Here is a 14,795-nt window from a genome sequence, read left to right as displayed (position 1 = left end):
TCCTGCATGTGCACGTCTCCTTTAATCCTAAATTAGGAGTCAAAACAAACCTATTAGGAAGGTACACACAGAGATTGCCAGTTTAGAGCAAACCACAGCGGAGGACGACAAGCACTGGAAACTTCAGCCCGGGGGATGGAAAGCATTCTCACGTACCTTGGCTGGGGTGAGTCATGAGGAAGGACACCGACACCCTGAAGGGGAAGTCAGCCTTCGCAGCCTCTCCTGGTCCTGTGTCACAGACAGGCTCCAGCCGAGCATGTCGGAGGTAGCATGGCGATGTGCCTGCAGGGCAGACTTGTTCAGCATCCAGACAGTTTTCAGTTTGTCCCCCCTCTTCAGGCAGGAGCAGCTACTGCCTAAGGATAAGGTAAGAAGGAAGCTGCTCTGTGGCCACATACCACCTCAGCCACAGGTGAACCTGGCTCCTGGACTCCAGCCCTGCCCCACTCTGCTTGGCAGCCCTGGCCAAAGCCTACTCCACCTTTCCATCTTTCACCTGTGGGACCACCAGAGCCTTCACTCATCACTCTCAAGACAGCCCCACCCCTGGCACATTTACCATTGCTTCTCCACAGCCCAGAGCTGATGCAGCTCCAAGGCTTTTTTGGTGGGTATCAATTTCAAGCCAACCTAGCTTCTAGGTCCTCCACTGCAGCTTTCTGGGGCCAGATAGCTTCCAGCCCTGCCAAGTGTTACATGATGACTTCTAAACAATTAACTCATTACGCATAGATAATAATACCTCATCCAATAGGAAGTACAGAGGGTGCTGGGCAGACAACAAATTCAAACTAAGTGTTAAAGGGTTGCAAAAATGTAAGCTCATAATGTTAAGTGAAGATGGTCTCTTTCCAGTGGTAGAAAAGAATTCTCTCTCCCCTTCCAACAACTCAAATTTTTTTTTTAATTCTTAGGATTCAGTTCACAATATCCCTCATCAATATTACCTCAAAAAAGAAAACACATCTGCAAAACTCAGGTCCCATTTAAGATGCATGTTTTTATTGAAGTTAAAAAAAATTTGTAACCAGACAGAAAGAATAAAATAGACAAGAATGTTATAATCTGACTGTATAATATTCTCTCATTCTTGGCGAATCACTAAAATATAACAAAGGATTGTTCTCTATGCTAGTTTTTTAAGGTTGTCCAGTTAAACCATTATTTGGTATCCTTTCAACAGGTTAACCTCTTAACTATTTAGAGTTTCTTCTCAGAAACATTCATATATTATACAGAAAACATTCATAGTTTATTTGGGAAACATTCATATTTTATACAAATTTGAGACGAGACCAAAAAAACAAAAAACCAAAAAAAAATCCACACAGTTGTAGCTGCAACACTCTCCTAGCTGCATTGTGGTGATTATGTTCAGTCAGCTGTCCGCTCTTTACAACTGGATTCTAATAGTGTTATTTACAGAGGGGCCAAAAGCACTCATCTAAAGTAAAGGCGCTCGGGTTTAATGTGCACTTTCATAGCCCTATGAAAACACAACCATTATATACACTGTAAACACCACAGGGCATGAAATCCGTCTCCAACCACAAACATCAGTCTCACAGATCAAGCATACAAGGTCTAAGGTAAGGTGCCTAACTTTTCTTTGTAAGCAGACTTTTCACCCAAGAGTACTGCTATTCTCTTCATAGGACACTATTCACTTATTTCAGATATGGTGCCAGTGCTCAAAACATGCCCAGAACCCCTTTCTGGGGGTTGCCTGCATAGTCTGCGACGAACTCTGCTGAACATTCTTGACGGTGGCAAGTCTTCTTTGAACAATCCTTTGAAGAAGGATTTGATTTGGGAAAACAGGCATAGTTATTCACAGCCAAGTGGATCAAACTGTGGGATACAACCCCGGATCAAGCATGAGGCACCACTATAAAACGATGAGACCGATTTTCTTGTACAGCTTGTAAATTCAGAGATTTAAGATGCCTGAGCAATGGCGGTCCTGATGGAGTAGCAGAGGTTCTCCTGGAACGAAGACTGAGAGGCAACACTCACTGGAACGGCATATCTAGGTGGCGGTTTGCAGTTTTAAAAATCAGTCCGTTGCCTCGCACATAAACTTTAGTACTCCTCTTCAGTTTCAGTCCCTTTTGCTTTCTTATGGATTGCCCGATTAAAGCTATGGCAAGCAGGGACCCAGTGATTGTCATGAAGCCCCAGCTTACAGCCAGGGAAGCCCTTCTGAGACCGGTGGCAGCACATCCAGTATCCCGGCCCATAGGGCAATGCCTGGCAATAGGGCTTGGGGTGCCACCGGCACAGGGACACATCCCCTTTCACATATTTTTTCTTGCACTGCTTGCACGGATCCTCTCTATAGCGTGGATCCCGAACCCAGCGAGAATCTGCTGGCCTGATATTGTAATATTCAATGATAAACTTGAAATAGCAGCAGGTACATTTAAGAGCCACTAAACTCTTAGTGGGAAGTAACCTGAAGATTTTCACCATAATGTGGTGGGGCAGAAAAGCCATGTACTGCTGAGGCTCCAAAAGCTGCTGGATTTTAAACCTGGTCTCCAGAAAGTCATGCGACACCTGCTTCTTCCAACTGGATGCCTCAAGCACTGGTAATGTACTTTCCACAGAAGCCAGCGGGACAAATGAATCAGCCGAGACACTCTTTTCCTCAGATGCACTGTCACCCTCTGCAGCATCTTCAAGCTGACTGGCCTCGGAAGACTCTTCTGCTGTGCTTTCATTCAGCTGGGCACAGCCCGACTGGTGCTGACCAGATGGCAAAAAAAACAACATCCCTGGAAGTGGGTCTTCGCAGGACTTTGAACTGGAAGGCTGGTCTTTCTCTACCTTGGACACAGTGATACTAATGCACAAAGATTCTTTTCTTCTCTGATCAGGATTTTGGCTAGCAAGAGGCACAAGCTCTTCACTCATACCATCAATAGCATCAGGGGGCAATTCAATGGCTTGCGGACAGGTGCGAGGAGGAAAAGGTGACCCAACAAGTTCCTCTGTCATTTCCACATCATGTGTATTGCTGTTTTTCATGGCAGTCTGCTGATCTGGCTCTAATTCTGCACTGTCCGTGTGCAAACTCACGCCTGCTGGCAATGAGGGACAGCCCCGAGGAGCGCCGTCCCAGGCCTGGTCCCCCTTGGGAGAACAATGGTCAGCTCTTAAGGGGCCACAGTCCACAGATACAGACCCCACAGTTTTCACCTGAGTGTCAGGTACCTCCAAGGCGCCTTTGTTTGTTTTGCTTTCCTCAGCCTGGGTGCCATTCACAAGCAACACGCGGCCCACATTGCGACGGAAGCTGTTATTCCTCGAGAGGCTCCCAGGCTCACGCTGGCTCTGCTGCTTCAGGCACTCGGACTCCAGCCTGGCTACCATGTCAAGGACACGGACTGGCTCACTCTGTGGTTCACCAACCTCAGGATTTCTCCTTTCCATGGGTTCTTCACATGCTCCTGGGGCAGACAAGGGCTCGGGGGCTGGGGGCACACCTCTGGATTGCCCGGAAAACCGCACCACAGCAGGTGAGTTAGTGCAGTTTTTCGCACAACTGGCTAGCAGAGCACTGGCTCTTTGCTCGAGGAAGGCAACCATTTGTATGACCGACAAAGGCCTCCCGGCATAGACTCCGTCCCCGTTGTCACTCACGTAATGCACAGAACAATGCTCGATGCCACACGCAAAAGGCTCAGGTTGGTAGCATCTGCTGTTGACTTCCTTCATCCTTTCTAACTGTATCTTGACTTTTTTAAGATCCCCTGATTTTTTCCTTCTTTTAGTAGCTCTCCCATCAATATCCCAGGAGCTTTTTATTTTCATAGATCCTATTCTATTACTACACTGGTGGGCTGCAAAGAATGCAATCTTTTCCTTGGTATTTCCCGGTTTCACAACAGCCCAGATATCAAGTGGCCCTTCCCCTTCCTCACCCTGGTGGATTGTTGCAGACGATGCATTCTTCTTGGTTTTAACATTCACGCTGCTCTCTTCAGGACTGTTCCCACTCATACTGCACAGGACATTTGGAGAAAGGATTCCAAGAGGCTTTCGAGATGATGCTTTACCAAGAGAGGCTAAAGGAAAGACACTTGGTTTCATACAGCTAGCTTTGCATTTTTCATCATTTATAGCTTGTTGGTGGCTCATAGGAGTTCTCAGAGTTTCCTTGCTGATTTCCAAAGGTCGCACTTTCTTCTGGAGTTTCCAGTATGGCTTTAGGTGCATAACAGAGGCTCTACAAGGAGGAAATACACATTTGATTAAGATACTGATTTCATTTTTAGAAAAGCTTCTTTTTTTTTAAACTTACACTCAGATGGTTCTAGCAAGTAATAGAAACATTTTCTATCAGTTCACTAAATCTTTACCAACTCTCATTTCAGCTAGTTTTTAACGTACAAATCAAGAACAACAAAAGCAAAAATAACTACTTTCCATGGTATACAGACCAGAAAATAAATGGGTGAATTTCAGACTGACATTAGTTAACATTCTATACATAAAATTAGTGCTTTAAATGTAAAGAAATTTGAACTTACTAAAAACACTCAAGGGTCAGTACAAGGCACAGTAAAGAAGAAATGAAAGTATAAAAGGAACCCATCCAGAATCTCTAGTATAGTAACACTATTTCTTTCTAAGTAATCAAAACTAGCATGTTATTGATTGCAAAACAGTCTATCAAAATTGTTATATTGCTTTCTAAGCTATTCCCATACTGTTGAATATTTTAGATATCTGTATTTTCACTTGTCTGCTTATGTTGCTTTGCCCATCTATTAGTGTTGATTTTCTAAACAATGTACTTGTGTAAGCTCTTAACTGTTAAATTTTCTGCAAATTAAATACAAAGCCCACAATCTTTATTAATTCACTAGTTCAGAAAAACAGTGCCTGTTTTGTCCCCTGGCTAGGGGTGGAGATGGTAACCATTTTAGAAATTATAAAGATGATTGATTACATGCAGAGACATGTGTTCTAGTCCTTGTCATATCACTAATTAGCTAGACAGGGTGATTTTACCTTGGGTAAGTCACTTCCTCTCTGGGTCTGAGTTGAAATGTTAACTGAGGGGTTGGAATACTAGATTATTTAATGATTTTGTCAATTTGTATGTCAAAATATCCCACTGCTACACAGAACACCTGGATTGAGGAAAAAGTGTCTCGTAGGGATGCCTGGTCTCCTACAAAGTAAACCTACAGACCAAAATAAACATCTGCAGTCACAGATGTGGAGCAACAGCAAGGGCTTTCACAGGTCTAAGCACATGGGCTCTCACCCACTCTCGCTCCTGGGGACAAAGTCTAAGACACACACATTGGGCAATCCAGCATATCACTTTCTCATTCGCCCCGTAACATTTACCCAGTGCCTGCAATGCGGCAGCCTCCATGCGAACTGCTTTCAGGTATCAGTTTTATTCATCAAGAATGAAAGTGATCATCCCGAACAAATTTACCTTTCACTTCAAATTTAATTCCTAGAGTCCAGTCTCAGCTAAAAGAAGAAATATGGATATGAATACCTTCTAGCTAGGTAAACTGAAATCTTACTTTTAAGGCACACGAAGTACCTTTTAAAAGATACCCCTGAAATAGATCAGATTGATTTGTTTCTGATCTTTAGCAATTATATTCTACATCTGTTGAGATCTCCCCCCTTTGTGCACTACAGCATTTTTAATAGCTTTATATTTTATAGAATTACAGAAACATTATATTCTATATCTATAATTTAGTCTTATAAAAAGAGCCACCCAGAATTCTTCAAGAACAAGATAAAGATATATGAATAAAATAAATGAATAAAAGAGGCACATCTAGTGCCATCTCTCTGTCAACAATTTTCTGGTTTTTCATATCCCTTCAATCCCTGTCTAAGTGAAATCTAAGAAATGGAGGTTGTTGAAAAATCCAATTAATTCTCACATAATGATCTCATTACAGAATGTCTGTGAATAAATTTAAACTTCAGCAATGTGTGTGCCATTCTGCATCACACAATATGTTTTCTTTGCATTCCTCCCCCACAAATTATTTTAGGTGCCATTATTGATAGACAGCAACATTTGGAAGAAACTAATGTGATTGCAGATGGCTTTTGTTTGCGTATATTAACCTGTAAAGTCAGCTCAACTGATACATTACTAATAGACAAGGTTTCAGCGGGATTAAAACAGGAGATGATCCCATGGAACAAAAGTGAAGACAGGTACAACAGCGAATGAAAAAAGCCAGTAAGGTCATTCGATGCAACCAGGGTGACTGCTGGAGGGTGAGTGGTGATTCTGTGGGACCCCCCAAAGGAAGCAGAACCTTTAGGCACAGGCTCACATCCTCCACTGGCTGAAGGATGGCTGGAGTATTAACCTCTCCCCCTTCCTGTGCTGGGCTTGAAGGCCCTGAGACAGAAAAGTGCTGGCAAGACTCAAAGAAACGGCAAAAATCTGAGTCTGGGTTGAAATCAGTGGTGGACCATGAGGATATGATGCAGAGCATCAAGGGCATCTACTGCAAAAATTCATAAAATAAAAACTCTACATCTCTAACAGATTATATCAGATGGTGGTGCTTTCCCCACCCTCTCCAACTCACCCCCTCAACTACAGACAGGCACTGCAGAAAGCTCCAGCCAGGTTTCCATGGTTGCCAATCTCTTCGCACAGGAGTATTTTAAAAGTTCGCCACGATAAAGTTCTGCTTTATTAAAGTCCTGCTTTAATGCAGGGTTACAGCACCTACCCACACATGAGTGTTCATTAGACACTCAGAAATGTCCTTGTAAAAAGTTAAGATCCCTGGGCCCGTTGAATCAGAATTTCTGGGACTGGGCCAACAATCTGTTTTTTGTTTGTTTTTTTTGAATATTTATTTATTTATTTTGGCTGCGCCAGGTCTTAGTTGCACGGCACGTGGGATCTTTAGCTGCTGCATGTGGGATCTAGTTCCCCAACCAGGGATCGAACCTGGGACCCCTGCATTGGGAGCCCGCTGTCTTACCCACTGGACCATCAGGGAAGTCCCTGTTTTTAACCTTAGATTGAATTCGGAAGGGAACTTAAAGGTCATGTGTTAGGGCTTCCCTGGTGGCGCAGTGGTTGAGAGTTCGCCTGCCGATGCAGCGGACACGGGTTCGTGCCCCGGTCCGGGAAGATCCCACATGCCACGTGCCCCGGTCCGGGAAGATCCCACATGCTGCAGAGCAGCTGGGCCCGTGAGCCATGGCCGCTGAGCCTGTGCGTCCGGAGCCTGTGCTCCGTAACGGGAGAGGCCACAACAGTGAGAGGCCCGCGTACCGCAAAAAAAAAAAGAAAAAAAAAGGTCATGTGTTAGATCTAAGCATGTCAGGGGAGTTCTGGATGTGGGCTGGGGGGCTGGGCTACTGACAGGGGTGAGGTGGAACTGCCCAACAAAAAGCCGATGGGACAGTCCATGCTGAAGCGTCTACTCTAAAAGATGCGTAAAGACAGACCCATCTTCTTACCTGTTATTCTCTTCAAAACACCAAAAAAGTCAATGGCCATGTTATTGCCAAATTTCCTCTCCAACTCCAACTCCTCAGTTTCTTTGACACTGCTTTCCCAGCTCTCTTCTTCTCCAGCCTTTAAGCACTGATGTATTCCTCAGAGTTCTTTCTTTTTCTAGACCATTATTACTCTTAAGCTATATATCTAAGTGACCTCATAGTTTTAAATAGATTTTTTTTTTTTTTTTTTTTAGATGTTGGGGGTAGGAGTTTATTAATTAATTTATTTTTGCTGGGTTGGGTCTTCGTTTCTGTGCGAGGGCTTTCTTTAGTCGTGGCAAGCGGGGGGCCACTCTTCATCACGGTGCGCAGGCCTCTCACTATCGCGGCCTTTCTTGCTGCGGAGCACAGGCTCCAGACGCGCAGGCTCAGTAGGTGTGGCTCACGGGCCCAGCCGCTCCGCGGCATGTGGGATCCTCCCGGACCGGGGCACGAACCCGTGTCCCCTGCATCGGCAGGCGGACTCTCAACCACTGCGCCACCAGGGAAGCCCCGACCTCATAGTTTTAATGACCACAGATTCATGACTCCCCAGAGGTATGCTCTCCCAAACGTCATATCCTATGACATGCCTAACAGACATACTCACCTGGATGACAAAAAGAATCTCAAAAATCAAAATGACTATTTAATGACAGCACCAAGTACCTGGTCAACCAAGCCAGAAAGTTGAGTCACTTCGATTCCTCCTCCCATCCAATCACCAAGTCACCCTCCCTTCTTGTTCATCCCTAGCACAACTGCCCTAATTTTAGCTGTCATATCTTACCTTTGCTACACTGTCGTCAGCTACAGGAAAGCCTAACCTCCTCATCCATGAAATGCAAGGTCATGGAGCCCACCCCAGCCAACCTATCACAGCTTCACTCCTGCCCTACCATAATTCACACTTTGGAAGCTTGTTCACAGACCATTACCACAGGACCAAGTAGATGAAGGCCGATCATATCACCTAATACACAAATTTTACGGCAGGCAGAGCCATAAAACTAACGGAACAGCTTCCAACTTTTTTCATACTAACTGCCACCCATTTCTTTCTATCCATTCATTATCTGAAATTTACTAAACACTCTGGGTTGGATATTAGTGTTGCAATTATGAATAAGACATAGTTACTGCCCTTAAGGAGACAGAAAATCAAATAGGCAATTACGACAGCATGTGGTATGTGTTATAAGGATAGTACAGGTGCCGGGAGTCCACGAGGGGAGGAAGGGGGAAGGAGAGGACAGACAAGGAAGGAGTGTATGAAAGGAAGAGAGGAGACCACCAGCACCAAGCTTAGTCTTAAGGGTACAGAAACAGGTCAGAAAAGCCCTGAAGGAAGATAAACAAAGTCCTAAAAATTCAAAAGGTAGGTGAGGTAGGTGAGAAATAATCAAAGTCCCAGCTAAGGTGGACAGACAGAAGTAAATGGGTTAGAAAGGAAGAACAGGCAGGATTTTAGCTACTGATTATAAATGGAGGTTGAGGGAGTGGAGTCAAGGATGAGTCCTCAAGGCTACAGCAACTGGACGAAGAGTGCTACCTTTTAGTGAGATGGTGACAAAGGTAGCTGAGCAGATTTGGAGCAGGGGAAACGTTAAGTTCAGTTTTTTAAAAATGCTGCATGCAAGCTAGAGATACCTAGTAGGCAGACTGACACAAGTCTGGCCAAGAGAAATATGAGGAAAGGAACAAGACAGTTGTGACAGAAATTCAATGAGGAAAAAGTTTTCTGGACAGAGATTACGTATGTCTTTTTCCAAAATTTTCACAATGAACATATATTGCATATATTACCGTTATAATAAGAAAAAATGTACATAAAAATAAAGAGCAATCACACACCCTAGCAAGGTCATATCAAGAATTCTGTCTGGGGGAATCCCCTGGCAGTCCAGTGGTTAGGACTCCATACTGTCATTGCCGAGGGCCCAAGTTCAATCCCTGGTTGGGGAACTAAGATCCCACCAGTCACGCGGCATGGCAAAAAAAAAGGAAAGAAAAAAAGAGTTGTGTCCAGTTAGTGATGGAGACCCCTGGTGACTCTGCTGTGAGAAACTGCAGTGGGTGAGTAGGGCAGAGCCAAAAACTCATGGTGAAGGAGTGAATGGAAGGTGAAACAGTGAACGTTAGCAACTTTTTCACAAAGTTTGGCTATAAAGGAGAAAGTCTTTGTACATACCTGTCACCTTAAGTCCTTTCCAGGAATAAATTGAGATATAATAATGAATCAATTAAAAGTTGAACAACTTTCCTCCAGTAAAGACCAAAATCTTGCTTTCAAATAATTCCAGTATTCTTTATTGACTCTTAATTTCTGATTTCAGCTCAAAAAAGCTGGAAAAACTCTAACCTAAACATATTGTACAATCCAAAAATTAAGCCATGGGAGAGAATTTAACTTTGCAAAAAGGCCTAGATAAATGCTAAAGTCTAAAGAATCACACTAACTCTAGTCTATAGAGGACTGAATTGATCAATGAGGAATCAAATGGTAATATGCGATCAGAATAGGGGAAAGGACGAGATTTCTCTTAGTGCTAACAGACTTCGTGCTAATAGGAGCCTAACATCGAAGGCCTGTTTCCTAACTTGTCACTCCTAGTCCACAGCCTTGCCCATCTAAACAGGCTAGAAGATAAGGTGTTTCCTTTTTCTTTCTACTTTATTAAAGCTTCAGGAATGCTAATTCCAAAGAGGAGTCATTTATTAGTATAACTGGAGCTACTCTTGATTTACAAAAGGTTAGAGGAATAAACATAGAATAGTCCCTGAAAGATCCCTCCCATGATACCTTGAGAGGGGAAAAAAAGTGTACAGTAAATAAATCACTGTTTCTTTAAAAACATAAAAGCTTCCAGAGAACATCTTATGACTGCCTTCTTCACTGGACCATTATAGAAACGATAAGCAACTTCAACAAAGTACTCCACGTATATAAGCAAAATCCTTGTTTTTTGCAAATGAGGTGACAGAGCTAATATGACTTTTGAAGCCCCACAGGTAGATAATAGAAGAATTAAGATTAGAATCAGATAAGTCTCCCGGATCTATATTTTCCTTGCTTACAAAAATAAATAAATAAAAATTAAAATCCTAGGTTCAATCATGACACAAATAGAATTAAATAATTCTGACAGCATCTATTCAAAGAGCTTCTATCTTTCAAACTGGGGTCAGTTTTTCTTAAGTGCCACATAAAACCTCTACACAGAACTGTGATGATGTAAAGCAGACATATAACGTAAGAAGCCACACCAATTTAAAGTATGTAGAAACTGCCCCTATGGCTATTAAAGCAGAAAAAATGCCAACACCGGGAGGGTGTGAATACAGGCGGAGACACAAGGAAAGACTCTCATTAACCTCTAAGCACTGACAGAATGCACCCAACTCTCAGAGTACCTTAACAATAAAACAGAACAAACTCTAAGCCAGAAAAGACGGTATTTCTCAAACTGAGTTCCAAAATATTGGGGACTGGCTTTTTTCCGAGAGGGAGTTCACTCCTTTTTTTAAAGTAATATTACCTAAAAACATTTCATGGGAACTTTGAACTTCGCCTCAGGAGGATTAGATGGTTAGTAGTGCACAATTTAATGGAAAAATCCTTTACTGTCTGTTAATAGATACTGAATACAGAAAATAGCCTTTGGAAACACGCATGCATGGTTTTCAAGAACTCACCACTCACAGTTTTCATCAATCTCAGAATTCACAATGGTATTTAAATATAAGACACACCTGCTTCATAGTTATCTGTAACATAGATGCTATATGATTTAAAACTTCCAGAAAATCAAGGTTTATGATGAACCTGATGGGACAACAAAGTATCTAAAACATCCTGAAAAGGTTACAAATTAAGAAGGGTAGCCACTACTTTGCTCTTCTACTATGACTGCAACAGAAGCAACACCTAACACATTTTAACTGTATTGCAAAATACTGATTTAGTGATATTATCCAAGTTTACGTGGGACCCCTCCCCCCTTTTCTTAAAGTAAGGAGGAAAGGGAAGGGCCTGGAGGACAAAACACTCACTACAGCTGTTATCAATTATTAAATAACAATTGGGAATAGAGACAAATCGAAGTATTAGGTTTTGTTAAATTTACCATGTTGTGAACAGTAGTTCACAAAATTATTTCCTATTGCTCCTGTGACATAATGCCAAATACAAAACTCTGGCATATCACAATTTACTGCTATCTAAGCTGATAAGACATCTACTACTAGAATGAACATCAAAACAAATGAAACCTAATAAAAAGTTTAGCTCCCCCAAAATCATTAACATATTTTGAAAAGTACACTGAGGATTACCAAGAAAATTTTGCTTCCACAAATTTTTAGATATTCAGCATTTCTGTTAAAACCCTACTGCTTATGTCGACTTAAAAAAAAATGCACCATGTAAAAGTTGTGAATTAAGTTTTATTAGGGGACCTCACTGAGAACTACAGCCCAGGAGACAGCCTCTCAGATAGCTCTGAGGAACTGCTCCAGAAAGGTAAGGAAGGAACCAAGATGCATATATGTGGTTTATCAGCAGGGGGTGGGGGTGGGGGCGGCGGGGGTGGAGAAGCCTTGCAGTTAAGCAAAAGATTACTGCTAATCACAAAGAACAGACATCTCAAGGGAATGCTTTCAGTGCTTTTCTATGTATGGGAAGATATAAGAAGCTGGGTTCACTGACATTATTCCTTAGCTACACATCTTAACTATCTAGGTCCATGTGTCCAAAGCACAAAATGCCTCCTGTTTTTCTCCAACCTGAATTCCCCTCAGGCTAATGGCTTGATCCTCGTAGAAGGGGAACTGGAGCAGCATTCTTTGTTTACACTTATTTTTCCTATTCTAATATTTCTTACAGAAAACAAAGGGAAAAAAAACCTCTACTCTTTCACATAGAAAGCTGTTACTTCCTTGAGTGTGCCGATGCTTTTTTTAAACTTTGAAACCATCATTCTTCCATACATTTTTAAAAATATTTGGTTGTGCAGGGTCTTAGTTGCAGCACGTGCGCTCCTTAGTTGAGGCAGCTGGGCTCCTTAGTTGTGGCATACAAACTCTTAGTTGCAGCATGAATGTGGGATCTAGTTCACTGACCAGGGACTGAACCCAGGTCCCCTGCACTGGGAGCGTGGAGTCTTATCCATTGCGCCACCAGGGAATTCCCTCCATATATATTTTTATAGAATATATATATATATATATATATATATATATATATATATATATATATTTTTTTTTTTTTTTTGGTGATACACAGGCCTCTCACTGTTGTGGCCTCTCCCATTGCGGAGCACAGGCTCCGGACGTACAGGCTCAGCGGCCATGGCTTACGGGCCCAGCCGTTCCACAGCATGTGGGATCTTCCAAGACTGGGACACGAACCCGTGTCCCCTGCATCGGCAGGCGGACTCCCAACCACTGCGCCACCAGGGAAGCCCAGAATTTATATACTTTTAAGGCAACAATTTTTGATATCATTTGCACATGCAGTACTTTCAAAGAACTAATCAGAGCTTTAACATATGCCCTATTTGATCAAAATGTAACTCAGACATAAGGATGTCATCCCCTTTAGGGAATAAATGTTAAAGATTCTAAGGCCAACCGTGAATGTAGTTCAAAAATCCATTAAGGTGCCAAATAACATTTCATATGAAAAAATCAGAGAATAGCAACTAATTCTCGAGTATAAATAAATGCAGCAACACACTGTGCTTGACTGCCAATGTACTCACACCACTCAGTCTCGGGCCTTGATCTTGAGCCAAGCACCTAACATAGCCCACTGGGCACAAGCTGGCCCATTAACAATGTTACAGACAACTAAGTTTTATTTTAGTTCTAATCTTTATTGGAGTATAGTTGATTTACAATGTTGCATTACTTTCTGCTGTACAGCAAAGTGTATTGGTTATACATATACATATACCCACTCTTCTTTAGATTCTCTTCCCATATAGGTCATTACAGAGTATTAAGAGTTCCCTGTGCTATACAGTAGATCCTTATTAGTTATCTATTTTATGTATTAGACATCTGAATTTTAAAATGGCTTATCCCCTCAGGAAGGGAAAAGGTAAAAAAAGTAAAACTTCAGGGTAACAAACGTTAAGGCATCAAGCAAAAGAGTTTGCTTGCATTATCAACGCAGACAAATGAGCTGGCAAGTTAAGACTTCTGTCAGCAATCCTGGGTGGCGGTGGAAGGGGTGGGGGATTACTTCAGAAATAGGACCCACAGTGTTCATCAAAGAAATAAGCCTAAATCACAGTCCTGACTGTGCCCAGCTCTTTAGTAATTACTCTTCCTTCTACCACATCCCTCTAGAATCTGTTGAACCAAGACTGAAGAAGCAGTCTGCACTGGGTGGTTAAAGTACCCTTTGTTAAGAATTACCACTTGTAGAGAAAAGAAGTTTATGGTCAATAGAAAACTGAAAAAGTTGTTGCTTTGAGGCTATTAGAGCTTACTGAAGCCAGTTTAAGTACTGAAGTTAAAAATGAGTATTTTTCCAGGGGTAAAAGTGAGAAATCTACACTACAGAAAACCAACCAACCATTAGGCACCAAGGAGCCCAAACTGTCACGTTATTGGACAAAAACTACGTATTGGGTTTTATGTACTTGTATAAGACATCTCATATAAAACCATTCCTTGAGTACACAGAGGGTCTGTTCATCTTTGCAACCCCACAGCCAATCCCATTCTGCAGAATGTAACTAAATCTGGAGCTCCCAAACCAAATAGGAAGAAAGGTAATGGTTTATAACAAGATATAAAGAACTCAATTTCAGGGTTAACTTTGGGCCTTTAGAACCAGCTTTATATAAATCCAGAATCTGAAAAGAAGTCAGGGGGTTAAAAGAGCCCTTATAAGCCCTATCCTCTGGAAATTCCTGGATGTATGTATTTATTTAACATGGTTGTAATCATATTGTACATACAATGTTTTACTTTTCACCTCAAATATCTTCCATGTTATTACACGGTCTTCAGACCCATCAATTGTAAATGTGTAAGTGCCAGAATATATTACACCGTTCCCTCCAGCCCTGGATATTATAACGTAACATCTTCATGGATACAATCTCTTAAGCATTTAAGGGTATGTCCTTAGAAGATTCTCAGAAGTGGAATTCATGAATCAGAGTGTCACTATTTTTATGACTGGATATATCTTGCCCAACCACTTCCAAACAGGTTAACGCTAATTTACATTGCTACCACCACGAAAACCATGCCAGTTTTTTTTTTTAATTAAT

At 42.0% G+C, this 14,795-nt stretch overlaps 1 protein-coding gene across 13 annotated transcripts in view; it reads right to left on the bottom strand.

Annotated features, from left to right (window-relative positions):
* Window positions 1-978: 978 nt before the first annotated feature.
* The window catches only part of FBXO34 (F-box protein 34), an 81,393-nt gene continuing 67,576 nt past the window's right edge, over window positions 979-14,795 (bottom strand). For all 13 annotated transcript variants that reach the window (XM_032623749.1, XM_032623750.1, XM_032623759.1 and 10 more), the window contains one exon: window positions 979-4,234. In XM_032623749.1, coding sequence (XP_032479640.1) covers window positions 2,086-4,224 — 2,139 coding nt within the window. In that variant the 5' untranslated portion in view covers window positions 4,225-4,234 and the 3' untranslated portion in view covers window positions 979-2,085. The remainder of the gene's footprint in view (window positions 4,235-14,795) is intronic.

Source organism: Phocoena sinus, chromosome 2 (assembly GCF_008692025.1).
Source record: "Phocoena sinus isolate mPhoSin1 chromosome 2, mPhoSin1.pri, whole genome shotgun sequence".
Classification (NCBI taxonomy): Eukaryota; Metazoa; Chordata; class Mammalia; order Artiodactyla; family Phocoenidae; genus Phocoena; species Phocoena sinus.
Note: the sequence above shows the minus strand (reverse complement) of the source record. Positions and strands in the feature narration are given on the sequence as shown.